The sequence below is a fragment of the Danio aesculapii genome, chromosome 13 (assembly GCF_903798145.1).
Source record: "Danio aesculapii chromosome 13, fDanAes4.1, whole genome shotgun sequence".
NCBI lineage: Eukaryota > Metazoa > Chordata > Actinopteri > Cypriniformes > Danionidae > Danio > Danio aesculapii.
The window spans coordinates 36,343,569-36,365,727 of NC_079447.1; the positions used below are offsets into that span (position 1 = coordinate 36,343,569).

The window sequence follows — 22,159 nt, forward strand, 5'->3', positions numbered from 1 at the left end:
TACCTCTAAAAACACAGAATGAAACGGTCGCTGAACAGCCCCTAAAGATAAATATCGGCCTGTAAATTAATAGCGAGGCTGAGGTTTGTGAAGCATTTAGCTTAAAAGCCTTCCCCGCAAATGCCAGCATGAAACTTATATCAAACCCTTGAGACGAAATATTTTCAATAATTTACCCGCTGTGTCGTGTAAACCGCGCAATGTCGTCTCGTAGAGCCGAGCACTGACCGGGTGAATAGGTTGGAAACAGGTGCAGGAGGCCCATCAGATCTTATCGAAGCGCAGCTCTGGAAACCATGCAGTCACCAAGTTAATAGGTTACTGCGTGAACGGGTCAGCGAGCCCTCGTTATAATCGACAGGCACTAGTTAAAGACTAAACGACGACTGTGATACGTTGGTAGGCTACAGATAAAAAAGTGGCATCGCTTTGGACGAATTGGGCTATTTAGGAATTGTTCTGTTTATCCGTGCCAATTTGCACGACTCATTTCTCCGGAATGAATTCGCATTATATAGTCATAGCTTAAATCAACAATAAATGACAACAATCTAGAAATAATATTATTGGCCATTATGACTATTATTTAAAAAAAAAGGCTATTATTACTCACTATTAAAATAAAGTATTATTATTGTTTCTTAAATAATGTATCTATTATTAGCAGGTTAATAACATAATAATAATAATAATATTAATAATAATAATAATTTTTATAATAATAATTGTTTTACGCTGAATTATCTTAGTTCATCAAGTTACTAAATGTGACTGAAAAGCGAAGATAAAAACTCACATCATTGCAGGCATGAAGTAATTAAGGACAACACTGGAACTTTAGACGACAGAAATAGCCTATTCATATTTCATATTTAATGCAGCTTAAATGTGGTTCTAGGTTCAGCCTATTTTTTATTTTGTTTCTTATAATTTTGTGTCCTCGAAATAGGCTATTCTTGTTAGGGTTTCGTCTATCTCTTTCTCGCACACTCACACACAAACAGGGGCAGAGATAAACATACAGCAAAGCAAAATAAGTTATTCTGCTTTTTTAGGTTACAGCACCACGGTCATTGTAATAATATAACTATGATACGATAATGATAATATTTAAAATAAATTTTCTTTGATTTAATTCTCTTTCTCTTTTTTTTCTTTCTTTTCTGTTAAAAAAAAAATTAAACACTCACTGCAATGTTTAGCTATTTGGGTTATTTTAGGTTACGGCACCATCATCACTTATTTATTCATGAATAGCTGAAAAAAGCATCAGTTAACTGAATAAAAGTTAAAAAGGCAAATCTTTCGCTATAATTTAAACGCTTGACTAGAATGACTGAATGACCGCAGATACCCTGAAGGCTCGCGTATTTGGAAGTGTGACAAGGAAAATTGCTTTTTTTTTATTATCTACTGCGTAGGAACTGACCTGTTGGAGGCAGCCCTTTTGAAGTGAATGATCAAACTAATAGTGTTCATTATCTGACCCAAATAAACGAAGGACCCGCCCACCCGCCGGTGCTCCGTGCGCCAAGGGCTTTCATCCAATGAGTGCAAATCTGAGACGACACTGTGTGGCGTCCCTCAAATCCAAATAGATGGGTCTCCAGCTTTTATTCTCACTTTTCCTTTCGTGATTTGTGGACACCAGTGGATCGATGGATAGAGTAATTGGCAGAAATAGGGGTTATTAAAGTGTTTCATATTTAGGTTTTATCTGACTTCACTACAATGTCCTTCTAATAAACAACTTCTGACATAGGTCATTCCAGGAAATCTGAAAGGACGTGAAGGTGAGCCTCTCTCAACAGCTGGACTCTACTGGTCATTCCGTCACGGACAATGTTCTCGGCAACGGGGAAGCGCTGTTTTACCATTGAGTCTCTGGTGGCGAAGGAAAGCCCCATAACACCTGAAGATCCTATTCGCCCAACCGCCCTAAGCTACTCGGCGCCCGCTGACAGTTTTCTTAACGGGTACCAAAACCCTGCAGGCCGCGCGCTCTATCCAAACCCCGAGCTGGTGTTTTCGGAGACTGTGAACCATGCACCTCTCGGCATGCACCCACACCAGCTCGGTAGCACACACCTCCAGCACCCACACTTCTTTGGAACGCAACATCGTGAACCACTGAATTTCTACCCTTGGGTCCTAAGGAACAGGTTTTTTGGACATCGGTTTCAAGGTAAGTGGTATTTTTGTCAACGGATTAGCCTTTTATGAAACACTGAACAACTTTTTTTTCATCTAGTGACAAAATAAAATAATAAAACTGCATTTTTGCATGTAATTGCTGATTATATCTTAGTGTTCAATAAAAGTAAAATGTGCATTACAAAGCACTGTGTGTAAAACTTAAAGGGTCAGTTCACCCAAAACTGAAAATTCTATCATTATTTACCCAAGCTTATCTTGTCATGACCTGTTTGAGTTTATTTCTTTCTGTTGAACGCAAAATAAGTTTTTATGCTAGAAAATTGCAACCAATGACTTCCAGTAATGTGCTACTATTTTTCCTATTACGGAAGCCAGTTGTTATAGATTTTTAACATTTTTCAAAATAACTTATTTTGTGTTCAACACAAAAAAGAAACACATAAAGGTATGGAACAAATTTAGGGCGAGTAAATGGTAAGTAAATTTCATTTTTATGTAAACGATCCCTTTAATCCCAAATACATAAATGCTCGCTCGGGGCTGTACTACTGTGGAGCGGGATAACATTGATAGTTGGAGTTGTATTGGAAAACGCCGGATAAGCTGCAAGTGAAAAATCACCAATGATATGCGTACAGCTTTGGCCGTGGCCTGAGGCGATACTTATAGCAGGACACAGATTTAGACACACAAAAGCACAATGTCGAACCTCATAAAATGAATGTATTATGTTCCTACAAGCTTATATATAACCGAAGGAGAACAGTTCTGATAACGGTATTTGCTTGATCGGGAATTCAGGATTTTACCAGCCATTTTCCACAAGATCGTGTTGTCTCCCGCTTACGGCAAAGAGAGAAAGAGTTTTCAGCCCTACCTTTGGTTAATTATTTTTCAAATTGTACAGGATTATTGGCTACTCCGTTGTTTTTTCTTCATTAATTAATTAGCTGGCCGTATGTCTTAATTCATTATGCCTACTTGTTATTTGAAATATTATTATTGCCACATCGCCTAAAACTAATGACAGATGAGCTTCATACATCGGACATTCATGTGGTGTTCAAGCTGTTTTTTGCACTGAAAAATATGAAAGCAATGCATTAATTGAAATAATGCTAAATCTTAATATAAGAGTCAAAAGTCGGCTAAAAGTGCTAATAATTTAGCTAACATTGATGACATTTAAAAAAAATAATTCATGGTAGTAAATGAGAAAAAAATGAATTAATTTGAACAAATAATTCGGTTAATTGTTATATGTGAAATCATTGGCATATCTAAAATCGACAGACACAGCACATTTTAATTAATTAATTAATTAATTAATAACGCATTCCAATCCACTATCAGGTTAAAGGTTGCACTGCTAGTTATTAGTGTTAAACTACGCAAATTTCTCGGCCAATTAGAAACATTAAAAGCCATCGTGGATCATGCCTATCGTTTTTTTAACACTTAAATTATTTGGACTTAATATGTTAATGCGTAGGCATACAAATGGGAAAATATATCAAAATATTTTATTAATTATTATGTCCTATAATTGACGTCTATCCAATAAATATGGAACGGTTTAATTCAGACATAAATGTTGTGTCTATGGTTTTATTTACCATTATTTTTTCATTCAGTTCAGTTTCATTCAGATAAATCACAAAAATATAAGTCAGTGTTCCAGAATTAGCCTATACGTGCAAAATCAAGCAAGCGATAACCGAATACCGAAACAAGTTTTTATTGTAAATTATTTAAAAATTACAACGCATATATAGTTCAAACCATTTCAATTATAAATGAAAATAATAATAATAAAATAATAAGGAATTTTAGGCCTATGTTAAAAAAAATTAATGGGTTTCGTCAACTTAACTTCAAGTTCTCTAGACTTTTATTGATTATTGTTGTTATATCTTAGGGAACGATGTCTCACAGGACACGCTGCTACTACATGGACCGTTCGCAAGGAAGCCTAAACGGATCCGCACCGCGTTCTCACCGTCTCAGCTGCTGCGCCTGGAGCGCGCCTTCGAGAAGAACCATTATGTTGTCGGAGCAGAACGGAAACAGCTCGCAAACAGCCTCAGTCTATCTGAGACGCAGGTAAACATTAATAATAGGCAACAAACACACTTTCTGGCTGTATTTTTAAACCACAAGTAAAATAGCTCCATGCGACCCCGCAGACACAAATGTTATCCTATGGATACCCTTTGGTTATCTTTAAGAACAAAAAATAACAATCTAGAAATATAGGCTATATATTTTTTGCAACCACAATTTCTCCAAAATGTCAACTGAGCTATAACTAGTGAATAGACTTTGGATATAAGACGATGGATTGATACGTTTCCTTATTTTCAGTGATGAATGTTGTACTGACAAGCTGTTGCTGTTGGCCTACAAGAAAATGTAAACAACACTTGGACTACTTGCTGAATTCAGAAACGGGCCAATAGCAGAGATTCCGAGTCTGAGGACTCTGGCTGGCCATGTGTCAGATATTTGATGCGCTCTGTGATATAATTCAAGACTATATCGGGCCAGGACTTTAAAAGAATGATTAGTTGATTTGCTCAGATGCCAGTAGCATAAACCCATTCACCCTCAGTTTTAAAATGTTACATTTAAAATTTTATTCTTATTTCTAATTTTTATTACTTAAAAAATATAAAAAAAATAGGTAATTTAGTTGTTGTTTTAAATTTAATCTAAAACCTGGCCAAGTGATTTTCTTAAATGTCACTCATTCGTCATTAGGCTATGTGAACTCGCTAATTAAATTAATTTGATAGCAATCATTGCGACACTACCAAAAGATCCTTCGCATAGGCTACACTTAAATTTAGGATAAAGCTTTTTGTGGAATCTACGGCTTCACTTTACATTGTATTCTGGTGGAAAACAATGTATTTCCGATTTTTTTATAACCTGTAATGAAAAATGTTTCTTTTAGCTTAATGAAAGGTTTCTTAGTGAACCAAAAATTTATTTATGACATGATTGTGAAAAAGAACATGAATTGGAATATTTTTATTTAATTTTTATAGTGTAACCAATGTGCGAATGAAATAAGTCATTATGTCGATCAGTAGGCGACATAATAAGTATAATAGTACATAATAGTAGACATAATTAGTACACAGTTACTTGCTCTGGTTTCTGTTTTGTTTGTTTGTTTGTTTTTATCGTATTAAAAAAAATCAAATTTAACAAAAACCTACATAATTCGAGTTTTAATTTACTTGAAACAGTTTTAAACCAGATTGGCATAAACCTATTATAATTTAGGTAGGCTACAAGTATTTATCCGCCCCAGCATCTTGTGATGTTTAAAGCGCGGATTAAATTCAGAAATAAATTAAAAAAAAATGCTGGCACCCATTCCATCTTTTCTTGCTAGTTTTGAGTGGTTATTTTTTTGTCTATCCTTATGTTTGCCTAACGACAGGCAGGAAATAGGCACAGATGTCTTAAAATGTGTGAAATATGTTGTTGAATAAGTTTCTAATTTATTTATTACAGGGCCAGATACATTTATTGCCTTTCATCTTTGGAAAAAAAACTATTATCCCAGGCATATGTTTAAAATGACTATCCTCAAAAGAAATTGATCTTTTTGTTTGTAGTTCTTTGTTGTATTATGAAACAAACGTAAACCTGGATGTACGTTCGCGACAGAGAAAAAAAGCGAACATTATGTTTCATGAAGCGCGTGTCATAATGGCTGTTAATGGTTCGATCATTAGAACACAAATGCGTTTGAACTGTTGCAGGCATCAATCAGTCTATCTCGGTTTACCACTGGCGGGTTGAACTGCCAGTGTCAAACATAGCTTTACTACTATATGTGCATATCCTACTTACCAAAACACATTTGTGACGTTTTGTCCCGGTTTTCAGGTGAAAGTTTGGTTCCAGAACCGCAGGACCAAGTATAAGAGGCAGAAGCTGGAGGAAGAGGGTCCGGAGTGCACACAGAAGAAGAAAGGAAACCACCACATTAACCGCTGGAGGATTGCCACCAAACAGACCGGATCTGAGGACATAGATGTCATGTCTGATGCTTAAGGCCAACCTAAACACTGCCCAAATGAACACACAAGACCAAGAAAATCACTATTTATTTAATGTTATTAGTCACGATATTTCAGATTCTAAACATTTAACCTTAAATAACCGCAGAGGACCTGACCACGTGTGTATGATAATTATGAGTTGATGAATTTAAAGTCAGCAAGTTACGCAGGACCCAACACTATAGCTGATTAACATACCTCTTTTGGAGTTATCCAATGTTTGAGACATGTGACACCCGTAAGAAGAGAATCCTCTTATAGTCTATATGTTTTTGCCACTTTTTGTTTTTGGGAAATGCATCTAAATGTAAAAAAGTAAATTTTCACAAAATATTATTTAAAATTGAGCTCTTTTTGTTGTTTTTATTTGGGTTCCACATTATATTAGGTGTCTTCAACTATTGCTTCTATACAACATCAGTTTGGTTAAGTATCCTTCGTACCACTGACCTACAAGTATAAAAATATAGTTTTACAAACAGTTTTGAGTATTAAATTAAGCATTAATAATGATAATTAACAATGAAATAAAACAGCTGGAATCATTTTAAAAGCATTTTCCCACCGATGAACAACAAAATCATTGTCAGCCAATCAGAATCCATTCTGATTTAAGAAACCTAGGCATTTAAAACGCCAGACAAAACAACTTATGACAAACATCATCCTCTGTTGTGGATAGATTTCCCTATTAAGTTCTTGGTCAGATTGGCTTTTAGAAATCCTTTTATGGCGTCCAAAATGTGTAAAATATAGGCTACAAATAACCCAACCATTTTAGACCATTTTGAGGGATGTAAACAATAACAATAACCCTAATCTATTTCCTGTTTTAGATTTTTAATTTCCACAACTTCCGAGAATCTAAAAAGAGCCACATATTGATAAATAATGTTATGAGTTTTTTTATGTTAACATATGATTGAATTGCATTGAATTGCCTCTTGTTACGGTTATGAAATAGTTTGACAACAAGCAGGAAGTGTTCATGGGCCAATGGCATCATCACATTAAATTGTTCTATAATAAAACTAAAATAAGAAATATGTTGAACATATAGCTTAAATGAATAACCCAAGCGATTCTCCATGTTTGAAGCAAATTTTGTGCAAAACAACCCCACATTTTTATTTTCTACAATGATTGAACCAAGTACAGCTATTATAATTAGGGTTTAGGCTAGTTTAGTGAATAGTAGATGTGACCCGTAAAAATGACATGGTGTTCCTATTGATCACTATCATCAATATTTTGCAAAACAATAGCCTAGCTGATATTGAGGTGAAAATGGTTAAGGTTAAAGACAGGTTGTGTTATGGCTATAGGTTAAAAGCGGTAAAGTGTCAAGGTCTGTGTCACTTTAGGGACATCAATAACAACCACAATACACAGTTATTTCAATCAATTAATTTAAAAGTCAGCACAAAGTTGATGACACATAATATACAGTGGATCCAAACTTTGCTTTAAATGACATTTTCTTAATTTCAAAATTGCTGGCTAAAATGAAGTTTCAGATGCTTTAAGATATGCTGATGTAATTGGTCCAGTTTTGTTGTTATTGTAATAACTATCTGAGATGACAGTAGCAACTAGCTTGAAATAATTTAAGTGGCGAGGAATCAGTTTACCAACTAGTTTTAACATGAGCCATCCTGAATCGACAGCATAGAGGCAATGGTGTATGTGTCAATGTAAATAATGGTCTCTAAAGGAGTGTATAGGCTTGAGTGTGTGTGTGTGTGTGTGTGTGTGTGTGTGTCAGAAAGAGAGAGAGAGAGAGAGAGAGAGAGAGATTGCGCGCTGTCATTCAGTAGGCTTAACTGGTAAATGGTTTCTATGTAAGAGCTCCTTGATAATAAACAAAAGCTGAATGTTTGCCAATTTACACATTAGTTCATTTATAGTGTTCATTCACCAAATTTTCAAGAAAAAAACTTGATCAAAATGCCCATAATTAATAAAGATGTTTCAGAGACAAACCTCATTACTTGCTCACACCTTGTCATATAAATTTTTTTTTCACTTTAGTGATTGTAAATGACTATTTACCCTTATAAAATGTTCGCACATACTAATACGCAGTTGGCTACTTTCTTTTCATCTCGCCACGTCAACTTCCTGTCAAAAGAAACAGAGGAACATCATGTTAAACACCCTCAGGAGACCTTTGACCTCAACATATGACCCTGAGCCTGCAGTGTGAGCAGGGGTTGTGAGAGTGAAATGCACAGACTGATGACACCAGAGTATCACTGTCAAGTACGACAGGAGCATATTGAGACAAGGTGAAAAAGATTGTTGTGGTGGGTTTTGTTTTGAGGCCATCAGATATCCAATCCACTGTGCAGGTGCACACATCACATCCTCAGCAGCTTTACATCACACATTCCAGACATTCCCCATCAGCACTCTTTCCTCAGTGAGAACAGCAAAGATACAGAAGAAAAGAAGAGAGTTTGTAAGAGTTAAGGTCAAGTTTAAAGCCCTAATAGTCCAGTTTGAACCACAATTATAACAACACTGTAAAAATGCTGGGTTCTACATAATTCCTTCATGTTGTCCCAACTCAAATCGATTAAGATAACTTAATTGTTTTTACAAATTTAAGTATATTGAACATAAAAAAATTAAGTTATTCCAAATAAAAACTCAAGAATTGTGTTGATTCAGCTTGTTTATTTTAAGTAGTTTGAACAAGGAGCAAAAAATAATTTATTTGAGTGAATAACATCATAAAGCAATGATATAAATTGGAATAATGTTCATGCAAAGATAGAATTGCTAATGTTGTATTGAAACTATGCAACACAACTATAAAAAGAAATGGTGCAAAGAAATTATTTCAAAAGAATTTTTATCAGCTGATGAATAATTAAAATTGACAACCAATCGGAAATAAACAATTAAAGCAGCAGACAATAGAACAATGTTATCGTGCATTAGTACAGAAAGTAATATTGTTATAGAAATCTGTATTTTAAGGTATTTGTAACTAAACTTCTCTAAAAAATCTGTAATATTTCAACCCAACTTTTGTGAAATACGGATAAACACAATAATTCAGTTAAATATTCAGTTGTAACACTTTACGTTGTCCTTGTTTCATGTACTTACTATAGTGACAATTTGCATGCCACTAACTCTCATCCTAAGCCTATATAATCAAGTACACTTAGATACTTGGTAGTTAAACGGGTTAGTAGTTATACAATAACAAAGACACTTAAAATAAAGTGTAACCTATTCAGAAATAAAAAAATAACCCAACTGTTTGTTTTGTCAATATTTGACCCAACATTTGGTTTAAACAACCCAGCATTTTTGTACCTACACTGTAAACAATGCTGGGTTCCACACAATTCCTTCATGTGGTCACAACACAAATGGATTAAGTAAACTTGTTTTTATAAATGTAAGTGCACTGTAAAAGCCAAAAAGTTAAGGTAACTCAAACCATTTAAGGAAACTGATTGCAACAAACCATTTAAGTTTAAAAATAAATTCAAATGAGTACTGTGAACTTAATCCATTTGAGTAAATGAAGCAGTTTGATCACAGTAAAACCCAAAAAAATCAAGAGAACTCAAACCAACTGAGTACAGTAAAACCCAATAAGTTAGGGCAACTCAAACCATTTGAGGAAACTGATTGCAACAAACCATTTGAGTAAAAAAAAAACTAATCTATATGAGCACTGTGAACTTGCTCCGTTTAAACTAAAGTAATGAGGTATTTAATTAACATCTTATTCAACACTAAGTTCAAAACTCTTTTCAAATGAGTAGAATTAACATTTAGTAATTTGAGTTAACTACACTCATTTCATTTCATAAAGTTGACTATTGGGTTTTACAGTGTGGATGGTCAATAAAACAATTAAGTTGTCCCACAAAATTCCTAAGAATTGTGTGATTTCAGCTCTTTTTTAATAAGTAGTTTGTAGAAGCACCAAAAATCTTTCTTTTTTTGAGTGTAATAAAATACTAGGCTACACAAGGCAATTACATGGGTTAAAAAGATAAATGAATACAAAAATATTCTAACATTGTTTACTAACTCTCCACTTGTTTCAAACCTGTTTGAGCTTACAACAAGTTAGAATATTTTAATACACAAAAGGAGATATTTTGAAGAATGTTGGAAACTGGTTGCCATTGACTTCCATTGTTTGTTTTTTTTTTTTTTTTTTGGCTACACTTTGTTACAGTGAAACTGTTCATTTAACTACTGAGCAATATTACTTAATCACATGTACTTATTATGTAGTTACAGGGCTAGAATGCTGGTTAGGTTTAGTTGTGTGGTTGGAAAGTGTAGCAAGGAGACCTTAAAATAAAGTGTCCCCATATTTTTGTTAATAATGATTTACAACATTTTTCTAAATATCTTCTTTTGTGTTCAACAGCGAAAAGAAACTAAAACTGATATGGAACTTTTTAAGTGTGAATAAATGGAGAGTAAATTTTTATTTTTGGAAGAACTAACCAATTAAAACAGCAGCACACGTTTATGTTGTGTGTTGGGCTGGACACTAATTTAGCTTCTAAATCTAAATCATTTACTTCAATTTTCATCTTAGAAATCTTCATAATTACTACTTTAAGAGATGAATAGGGCTTTAGAATTTGGAATGATGCAAACATTGCTAAAACCCTTTTAAAATACTGAGCAACAGGCAATAAAATTCCAGTCCATGCAGACGTTGTGATACTGTGTGTTGGTATGGAGGTTAATATTGTTATCTTTATACAGTAGTTCTCATGTTTGGTGTGAACGGGCCTTACGAATTGTGTATTTTAAGGTGTGTGATAGCACAAACTTTAGCTGAACAGTCAGGGTGAAAATTATTTGTCAATTTTAGTATTTTAACAGTAAAAGACTGCTTAGCAAAAATAAATAAAAACCTGTTAATTGGTCTTTGGTATGTTTTCTTTTCCTATATATCCAGTAGTTGCAATCTGTAGATCTACTGGAGCATTTCATGTAGTTTATAATAAATAAAAACTGTATGTAGTTTTTAGAAGTGAAAAAGCACGAGCCATATTATAAGAAAACATGTATTTACATTCACAGAAATCTTTGTGATGGTTTTTCACTGAAATATCAGTTTCTTAGATATTTCTTATCAGTTATCAGTTAAAGATTTATTGTGTTGCGATGCTGTTTGCAGCTATTAATATTTAAATATGCATATCTTTATATCAGTATTTACATCAGCTACTTGTAATGTACTTCTATTCAGCACATTGCTTTCTCCAAACGCTCTGTGATTTTAAGTTGATTTTCTGTATACAGTTGAAGTCAGAATTATTAACAATAACAATAACATAATTATTGTATAGTTGTACAAGTTGTATAAGTACAAGCAAACCTTAAAATAAAATGCAACCATTATATTTACAGTTACACTAATAAAGAAAGCTTAAAATCAAGTTTTTGCCGATAACATCTGCATTTTTTGAAAGCATAAAATTAACTTGTTTTCTTTTGGCATGACATGCTTTAAGCACAGTGGTGTAATGGAGAGCATATGAGAGGTAAACAAAAGCTTGTTGATGTGGAGTGGCGCTCTCCTGGAACAGACCTGGATGCTTGCTATGACAACCTAATATCTTATGGGTTTACAAACTATTATTTTAAATTGTAAAAACTATTTGTGACACTTTTTCAATATGATTGTTTTAGTTAATGTTAGTTAATGTATTTACTAACATAAACAATTACTCAAAAAATCATTTTGCTGCTTGTTCAACCTACTTATTTAAAATAAGCTGAAACAACACAATTCTTGGTTTGTTTGGGACAAATTAATTGTTTTATGTTCAATCCATTTACATTTGTAAAAACAATTAAGTTAATTTAATCGATTTATGTTGGGACAACATGAAGGAATTATGTGGAACAGCATATTTTAGTAATAACACATTTATTACACTCAAAAAATGGCATTTGCCATTTGTTCAAACCACTTATTTAAAAGGAGCTAAAACATCACAATTCTTGATTTATTTACTTTTTGGGGGAGTGTGGCACAGCTTAATGTTTTTTTAATGTTCAATCCACTCAAATTAGTGAAAATGAATAAGGTAACTTAATTCCTTCACGTTGTTCCAACACAAATCGACTGTGTAGAGCAGGCATGGGATAACTGGTTTCAAGGTTTACCGCGGTTTGGAAAAGTCGAGGTATTAAAACCACAAAAAAATTATTATATACCATTCCTAAGGAATATAAAGTTTTTTGAAGTGTTTTTTTCATGTATTGTAAATAAATCTGTGTTTTTGAAACTAATGAAGACAGTAAAAGTCAATGATTGATTTTAAATATTCAGCCTGACATGTTTACATGTTCAATTTCAAAATATTTTTTGTTTAGTGTTTGTTGTTTCTAAAAATGAAATATATTGTGCTCAATGGAAAAAAAGCTGTTGTTTTTTTACTAACTTTTACCTATTTAAAACTAACCTATTTTAGAGCAGTTATCACAATACCATGATAGCATGAAACCATGATACTTTTACCCAAGGTTATACCGCCAGAAACTTATACCGGCCCATGCCTAGTGTGGAGCCCAGCATTTTTTTACAGTGTAAAAAATGCTGGGTTCCACACTATTCCTTCATTCCTTAAAATCGATTAAGTTAACTCAATTGTTTTTACAAATTTAAGTGAATTGAACATGAAACAATTAAGTTGTCCCAAAAAAACTCAAGAATTGTGTTGTTTCAGCTCCTTTGAAATAAGTAGTTTGAACAAGCAGCAATAATTATTCTTTGAGTGTATACAGAATCATCTTTGTTGACATTAGCTAATAGAAATAGAGTTGGTTATTATTAGTTCATGTTAACTCACAGTGCATTAACTAATGTTAACAAGCATGAATTTGGATTTTAGCAACACATTAGTAAATGTTAAGCTATGATTATTAAATGATGTATAAGCATTGTTCATTTTTAGTTCATATACACTGAAAAAAAATATTCAAAGATGATTCCTTGGATTTACTAATTTTTTTACGTTAAGTGGTTGTAAATAATTTATTTTGGCTGAATTACAAAAAAAAAACAAATTAAGTTGAATATTATTAAATTTAATTTGTTTGTTTAAATTCGACACAAATAAATTGTTTGCAACAGTTTTACATGCAACACTTTTTTCAGTGTACATTAGCAACAAAGTAAAGTTAACTCAAACTGATTGAGAAAACCAATTGCAGCAAACTATTTAAGTTTTGAAACAAAAAGGTTTGAGTTCTGTAAACTATACGACTATAAATATATAGAGAGTCAAATACAGATATATTATTTGTGTTGATAATTTGTGTTGACAAACTTTAAGTATTAGTAACTTAAACATTTTAACTTCAGTTATCAAATTGCAATGAGTTCAACAAATTAAGTCCAAACAACTTTATTGCTACTCAAATGGTTTGGAATTGCTTCTAGTATAAGAGTTAGCACAAAAAATATAATTAAATAATTCATAACTCATTCATTTTGAGTTCTGCTTAATATAATCCATTCATGAGTTACGATAAATCTTTTTCATTAAAGGGCACCTAGGTTAGCCCTTTTTTCAGATTTAGTATAAGTGTTTTGCGTCTCCAGAATGTGTCTGTAAAGTTTCAGCTCAAAACACCCATCAGATTTTTCATTATACCTTTTGCAAGATTCTATTTTATAGATTTTTGCACTAGGGGGCTGTTTTGTCGTACTGCGCATTTAAGGCTAGTCCTTCCCGCCCACCGTTTCTACGTGCCTTTCTTCGTGCCTTAATCTCCTCCCTCGGCTGAGTCAGACAACAGACAGACTTAAAGGAAGCAGATCTCATGTAGCGTTTGTGAGAAATACCACAGTATGAACTTTACCAATGAGTATTTGTTGTGCAGTTGCATCGATGAGTCACAAAAAGTTCACGCGCGCGCACACACACACCGCAGCAGAGACAGAGACACACACACACACACACACACACACACACGCACACGCACACACACGCACAGGCACGCACACACACACACACACAGACCACCCGTTTAGCTTTGCACTCTTTTTGCACGCAAATGTGACAGGATACAGGTTAATATCCACTGCTGTATGGATATCTGTTATGTTAATGTACAAAATAAACCTGATTTAACGTCCACAAACCGGGATTGAAGCGTCTTCCTTTATAATTGTTCTGACACGCGGCTGTGCTGAAGAAGTAAATCGCTGTAATTCATTACACACGTGCACTGTTTTAAAGGGCACCTAGGTTAGCCCTTTTTTTAGATTTAATATAAGTCTTTTGTGTCTCCAGAAAGTGTGTGTAAAGTTTCAGCTCAAAACACCCATCAGATTTTTATTATACCTTTTATTAAATTCCTATTTATAAATTTTTTCACTGGGTGGCGGTTTTGGTGTAATGCTGCTTTAAGGCTAGTCCTCCCCGCCCACCGTTTCTACGTGCCTTAATCTCCTCCCTCGGCTGCGTCAGACAACAGACAGACTTAAAGGAAGCAGATCTCACGTAGCGTTTGTGAGAAATACTACAGTAAAAACTTTATCAATTAGTATTTATTGTGCAGTTGCATGGCAGGGTCACACAAAGTTCACGCGCACACACACACACTGCAGTAGACACCCACACAGAAACACACACAGACAGACAGAGCGCCCGTTTAGCTTTGCACTCTTTTTGCACGCAAATGTGACAGGATTCAGGTTAATCTCCACTGCTGTATGGATATCTGTTATATTAATGTACAAAATAAACCTGATTTAATGTCCATAAACCGGGATTGAAGCGTCTTCCTTTATAATTGTTCTGACACGCGGCTGTGCTGATTAAGTAAAGCTAAGCTAAATCGCTATCATTCATTACACACATGCTGTTTTAAAATATTTTAAACATGTGAAACTTACTCTTGATCACCTTTGATGATGATTGATGATCCTAAAGAACTGAACACACCTTTTATTCCCGGTTGCTTTGTGCACATCTGGTCTTGTTTATATGATTATCCACGTGACTATATATGATTATCCACGTGACTACCGGGACATGTTAATACCTGCAGCTGTCAATCAATTCGGTGGGCGGGGGGACCGCACTCCTACGTAAAGTTGCGGTCGATCTGAAAACCGCTCCAGTTAGTCCACCATTGCTAAATTGAAATGATGAAGTGTGTTTATATCACCCCAATATGACGGTCTATACACCGTACATGCACATATGTCTGTCCAACTTAATTGTTTTATGTTCAATCCACTTAAATTTATATACAGATTTAAGTTAACTGAATTGATTTGTGTTAGGATGACAAAGAAATTGTGTAAAACCAAGCATTTTTTACAGTATATTATATGAATATAACAAATCAATACAAGATTTTAAAGAAGCCACTTCATGTACTGAAGTACATATACCAACAATGGAGCAAACTAATTTAATTTAAAGAATTTTCACATATTTACATTTGATTATTTAAAATATTATATTTTCATGATTTTGGGCATAACTTGTTTTGTTTGTGGTCCTCACATGAAATTCCCTTTCTGACGTTCATATGAAATCAAGACTGAACTACTGTATCTTGATCTTAATTTTTAAATCAAGCTTGAAGCAAATCAAACTTGAAGCAAAAAGGAAAGACAAGAAAGGAGCACTAATGTTACCCTCATTAATCCGGTCATGTGTGTTTTGTGCAAATGTTTCTTGCACGGTTAATGATTCTGCATGCGGCTTCATGTCAAGTCTCTCCTCACGACTGCCCACTGTGATCTGTTCCTGTGACGAGCAGGTAAAAAACACACAGGTCCACTCCCATTATCTGATAAAAACACAAGTTTACAGGAATCATTTTACGGCCCCGCCAACAGAACTCAAACACATCCAAAGGAAAAAGCAGAGATACAATCGCAGAGAAACATTTGAACAAATATTAAGAAAGAAAAAAGCACAATGTGTACAGTGTCCATTTATTAACCATGATCATGATCTTTTAAAGCATTTCTCTGTATTTTTGTGAAAAAAGCAAAATGAAAACATTTCATTTTATTGTACCCTAGAGTGTGTGTACTTACTGCATAGGTTGTGTGCACACAAGGGGATAACCAACATCAAAAAATGAAAAAAAAAAAGCCTAAAAAAAAATAGTCTGATAAACTTCTTCTAAAAAAAGATCTGCATTTTTTTTCTTCCAAACCTTTTGTCCTAATCCCAGTGTTTGATTAAATATTGATTTAATTGCATCTAAATAAACCTGGTATTGTATATAACAATTATTCTTCCAGTTTTAATGGATTTTTTTTCTTATTCAGTACATCACTTTGGATGAAGTCCTCTGCCAAATGCATAAATGTAAATGTAATATACTGTATACAGTGCTCAGCATAATTGAGTACACCCCATTTTGAAAATGAACATTTTTATCCATTTCTCATGAAGCCAATGTATTTTGATGCATTTAAACAAAATTGATTTATTAAACAGATATATTTATTAAAATTATATTTTTAAGACCAAATATATTTAGAAATCGAAAGATAATACAATTAAATTCAAGCACAATATTGCAAAAAATTACAACCTATTGTAAAAAAAATTACAACCTACAAACTTTTAACAAAATTTTCAATTTTTTTGCTTCTCTTGAAATTTCCTTTTTAAATTTTGTATTTGATATTTTTCTGTAACATAAATTTGGGTGTACTAGATTTTGGACCACTATCGTAAGTTATTTTGTTAGATAAGCTCCAGATTTGGCTTCAGTATTAACTAATCTAATGAATTTAAAACATACATTTGTGAGGTGTGTACTTATATACACTGAGCACTGTATGTATGTGTGTCTTTATGTCTGTATTAATTATGCTTTCATAAAAGTCAGTACTAGATTTCAAATAAATTTCATATGTAATTTACCACAAAAAAATCTAAATATTCAATTGTTTCAAACTCAAACAGTGTTGTTTTACATTTCTGTTCGTTTTAATTTTCATTTATTTACTTATATTTCTTATAAGTCACTACTAGCATTCTATGATGTAACATTTATCATATCTATTTCATATTAATGAATTACATTTATTTTTAAAAATGTAATATCAAAATATTCATTCATTGTTTGGTATCATATTTATCATTTAAAGGGCACATAGGTTACCCCCTTTTTTCATATTTAATATAAGTCTTTTGTGTCCCCAGAATGTGTCTGTAAAGTTTCAGCTCAAAACACCTATCAGATTATTTATTATAGCTGTTTGAAGTGTCTATATTATAGCTGGAAAAAAGGTTTTGCTGTTTTTTTGTACTGGCCCTTTAAGACTAGTCCTCCCCGCCCACTGTTCCCACGTGCCTGTCAGCAATCGCCGCCCTCGGCTGCCTCAGGAAGCAGATCTCACATAACGTGTGTGAGAAATACTACAGTAAGAACTTTAACAATCAGTATTTGATGGATTTTTTGTGGATTTGCAACAATGAGTCACACACAATGTCATTACAAAGTTCACGCACACACACAGCAAGGACACAAACACATAGCGCACACACATACACACAAACGTAGCGCACGCATAAACACACACACACACACTCAGCTCTGACATGCAGACACACAGAGAGAGAGAGAGAGAGAGAGAGAGAGAGAGAGAGAGAGAGAGAGAGAGAGAGAGAGCGCGTTGCACTCGTTTTGCAGGCATGTGACATGACACTGGTAATATCCACAGCTGTATGGATATCTCTTATATTAATGTACAAAATAAACATGAGTTAACGCCCACAAACCGCGATTGAAGCGTCTTCCTTTATAATTGTTTTGACACGCGGCTGTGCTGATTTAGTGCATCTAAAGTGAATCGCTGTAATTCATTACACACATGCACTGTTTTAAAACATTTTAAACTTGTCAAACTCACCCTTGATCACGTTTGATGATCCTAGCGAACTGAACACACATTTTATTCCCTGCTGCTTTGCGCTTGTCCTGTGTTGATTATATGATTATACACGTGACTACCGGACATGTTAACGCGCGCAGCTGTCAATCAATATTGGTGGGCAGGGGGACCGCTCTCCTATGTAAAGTTGCGGTAGATCTGAAAACAGCTCCAATTGGTCCACCGTTTTTATGTTGTTAAATTTGAGAAAAAAAAAAAAAAAAAAAAAAAGGACTGGGTGTGTTTATTTCACCCCAATATGACAGTTTATACACTATACTTACACACATTTCTGTCCAAACTGCTTGAAAAGTAGATTTTTCACCATAGGTGCCCTTTAAAAAATATTTTTTAAACATTTTAATCGTTCTAAACAATGTTGTTTTACATTTGTGTTCATTTTTACTTTTATTTATTTACTTATACTTTCATATACACTACCCATTAAAATTTTGGGGTCAGTTTTATTATTTTATTTCCATGTTTTTTTGTTGAAAATTATTCTGTTCATCAAGGCAGCATTTATTAAATGTAAAAATATAAGTTAAATTGTTAAATATTTATATTAAGATTATAGTGTGATTTCTGAAGGAGCATGTGATTTCTGAAGACTGGTGTAATGAAGCTGAAATTCATCTTTAAAATCACGGAATAAATGATTGGAATTAAATTATAAACTACTTTTGAACAGTTATTTTATTGTGCAATAACATTTCACAATTTGTACTTTATTTTTTGATTAAATAATGCAGCCTTGGTGAGCAGGATATGCTTATTTTAAATCATTTTAAAAATCCTACTGACCCAAAACTTTTGGGACCAGTAGTGCAAGTCAGTACTAGTATTGTAAAATGTAACATTTATCATCTATATAAAATAAAACTAATAAATGAATTTAAAAAAGAATAACAAAATATTGTTTCACAATTTTGTTTTTTATATTCATGTATATATTTTTCTTAATTATTTACTCATACTTCCATATAAATCAATGCTATGGGCATTCTAAAATTTTACAATTTATCATATCCATTTCATGTGAAATCTTAAATTAATAAACAATAATATTAAAAAATATATATTCACTGTTTAAATACAGCGAGGAAGACATTGAGCTGAAACATTTGTGTTTATATTTAAGAAGAAAGTGAAATAGAAAATATAACGGAATTACTCAACGAGTGCAGGTCATGACCTTTTGAGTTATTCTGTTTATAAGACTAATGCACCAAAATCTAATAATGTAGGAACGCAGTGTATATACTTCACTACACTGTAAAACCCAAAAAGTTAAGGTGACCCAAACCATTTGAGGAAAACGATTGCAACAAACCATTTAAGTTCAAAACTAATTCTAATGAGTACTGTGAACGTAATCCATTTGGGTAAATGAAGCTATTTGAGCACAGTAAAACCCAATAAATGAAGAGAACTCCAACCAACTTAGTAGTGTAAAACCAAACAAGTTAAGGCAATTCAAACCGTCTGAGGAAACCGATTGCTACAAACCATTTGAGTTAAAAAACTAATCTATATGAGCACTGTGAACTTGCTCCTTTAAAGTTGAAGTAATGAGGTATTTAACTCGTTACCTTCAACACTGGAGTTCAAAACTCTTTAAAATGAGTAGAATTAACTTTCAGTAAATTTTGTGTTAACTACACTCATTTTATTTGATAAAGTTGACAGTTGGGTTTTACAGTGTATTGAAACAAAATGAAAAAAAATATACATCTTAATTTAATGTTTGTGAAGGCACTTTAAGAAAATAACACAAAGGCAGATCAATTCTGTGTAAATAACTAATTAAATGTGTTTAAAATATCCAACCATTTTAACACAGTTAGTTTGTAAGCACAATTTCCAGCCATTTACAGGCTGCTAATAGAACAGTTGGAGAGAGAAAGCTTTAATAGTACATAAATTAGCAAATATAAAAGAATAATGGGGAAATTAAAAATATATATATATATATCTTTTTTGCTGTATATATACTGAAAGCCTCTATTTGCCAAGTACATGGAAATCCTATGATTAACAGTGGTGTGAGTCTGTCTCTGTGTGAGGCTGAGAGAGGATTCACACACAGCAGGAACAATCCAGCGAGACGCAATCAAACAATGTAATAACACTTTGCATTTTACCATCAGAGACAAAAACATTAGTTGGCAGGTGTCAAGCATTTTGACTGGTTAAAGACCCTTGTTGTAGGTCAGGATCTGGCAACGTGTAGCAGCAGAGATCTCCGGCTCCAGCTCGGACACGTGGATCTGGCAGACAGAGAGAAGGTGAGGTCAGAATACACAAGTGAAGAAACATTTCATGGGCTTTTCAGGTGTGCGTTTCCCAAAACCATCACCAGCAAACTGTGATTGTAAGTGTCACTTTTACCAGTATTTATCAGTGATTTGGTGTTTCCTGTATACACTGTAAAAAATGCTGGGTTCCACACAATTGATTTGTGTTGGGACAACATGAAGGAATTAAGTTAACTTAGTTTTTATTAATTTAAATGGATAAAACATAACAATTAAGTTATTCCCCACCCCCCCCCCCCCCCAAAAAAAAAAAAAACTTAGGAATTGTGTTGTTTCAGCTCCTTTTAAGTAGTTTGAACAAACAGCCAATGTAATTTTTTTTTTTGAGTGTATACATCACTTGTATGTCAGCTGTGTCAAAAATGTGTATGGTTGGAGTTACAGCTTTCGACCTGAGGTTAGAAGCATAGTTTCTTCATGTGACATACAGTATGGAGTTAACAGATCATAAACACAACTGAATAAGTGGGGTAAATTGAAGATCTACAGTTGAGTTGTTTGTTTTTAAAGCTCTTGTTTTTGTTGTTACCTTAAAGATCTTCTTACCCCTTGGCCAATAACTAGAATTTTAAGATCTGCTGACAGGGCTCTTTTATTTGTCCCTCAGACCTGTTAAAACTAAGGGTGACAGAGATTTTCAGTCACTGGCCCTCATCTATAGAACCGGAATACACCTTCCATTACTACTTTTAAATCAAGGTTGAAAACATATTTAGTATCTTTAGCATTTTAATAGGTATTTTATTGTTTGTCTTGTCCATCTTGTTTTATTTTTTTACTAAACACTTTGGCAAGCTATGTTTAATGTGCAAAATAAATGCATTTCACTTACTTAAACCTTAGTTGAGGGTGTTTATTAGTTAGTACAATTATAAGAATCATTGGAATGATTTTTCAAATATTTCCTAAGCGCTGTTTAAGGGAGAGATTTTTTTCAACACATTTTTCAACATACTAGCTTTAATATTGATAATAGAAACATCTAATAACTCATTTATTTTTTCTTTGCCATGATGACAAGTATGTAATATTTCTTAATATTTTTTAAATTAGTTCATAAAGTCATTGGACAACTGGGGTTTATTCTGTAGTCAATCTGAAAAAAAAAAATTATTAAAAAAAGTAAATGTGTGTATTCCATTCAAAATAAAACCCCAGAAGAAACAATACAGTAAACACTGTTTAAAAAAAATCTCCTTGCCCTGTTAAACATTACTTGATAAATATATGAAAAACAATATGCTTTTTACTAATATTTTTGCCTTTAACTGTATATTCTTCATTCTATACAAACACAAATTTCCTTATGCAAATTTTAGTTTGTTGGGATTTAATGCAGTGATTGAAGAGTGTGTATGTATATACTGTATGTGCTCTAGAACCATGGCAAAATCCACATACAGTAATAACGCAAAATAAACAAAATAGCAATATTGGTTGGGGATGCCGTGCATGGTATTCACGGCAATAATCTGATATTATTTTGATCTTGAACATTATTATTAATGGTGGTGTGACGTTTCTAATGACAGTTCAATCATTCAAACACCGCATCTGCAATAGTTGCAACAGGAAAGAGTTGTGACCAGTTAGTTTCTCCAACAATGCATTGTGTTCTAATAGTTAGTAGCTGACAGCAGAGAGTTACGTTGATGTTTGGGAAATGCACCCCCTGTCAGTAT

At 33.4% G+C, this 22,159-nt stretch overlaps 2 protein-coding genes across 2 annotated transcripts in view; both read left to right on the forward strand.

Moving 5' to 3' along the window:
- Positions 1–1,612: 1,612 nt before the first annotated feature.
- Positions 1,613–8,768, forward strand: emx1 (empty spiracles homeobox 1). The gene is made up of 3 exons (XM_056470971.1): positions 1,613–2,185; positions 4,076–4,260; positions 6,061–8,768. Exons 1-3 carry the CDS (start codon positions 1,843–1,845, stop codon positions 6,226–6,228), a joined length of 696 nt encoding a protein of 231 aa, XP_056326946.1. The 5' UTR covers positions 1,613–1,842; the 3' UTR covers positions 6,229–8,768.
- The window catches only part of sfxn5a (sideroflexin 5a), an 87,554-nt gene continuing 73,857 nt past the window's right edge, over positions 8,463–22,159 (forward strand). The window contains 3 exon segments of the mRNA XM_056471485.1: positions 8,463–8,524; positions 8,588–8,697; positions 20,371–20,447. Coding sequence (XP_056327460.1) covers positions 8,463–8,524; positions 8,588–8,697; positions 20,371–20,447 — 249 coding nt within the window.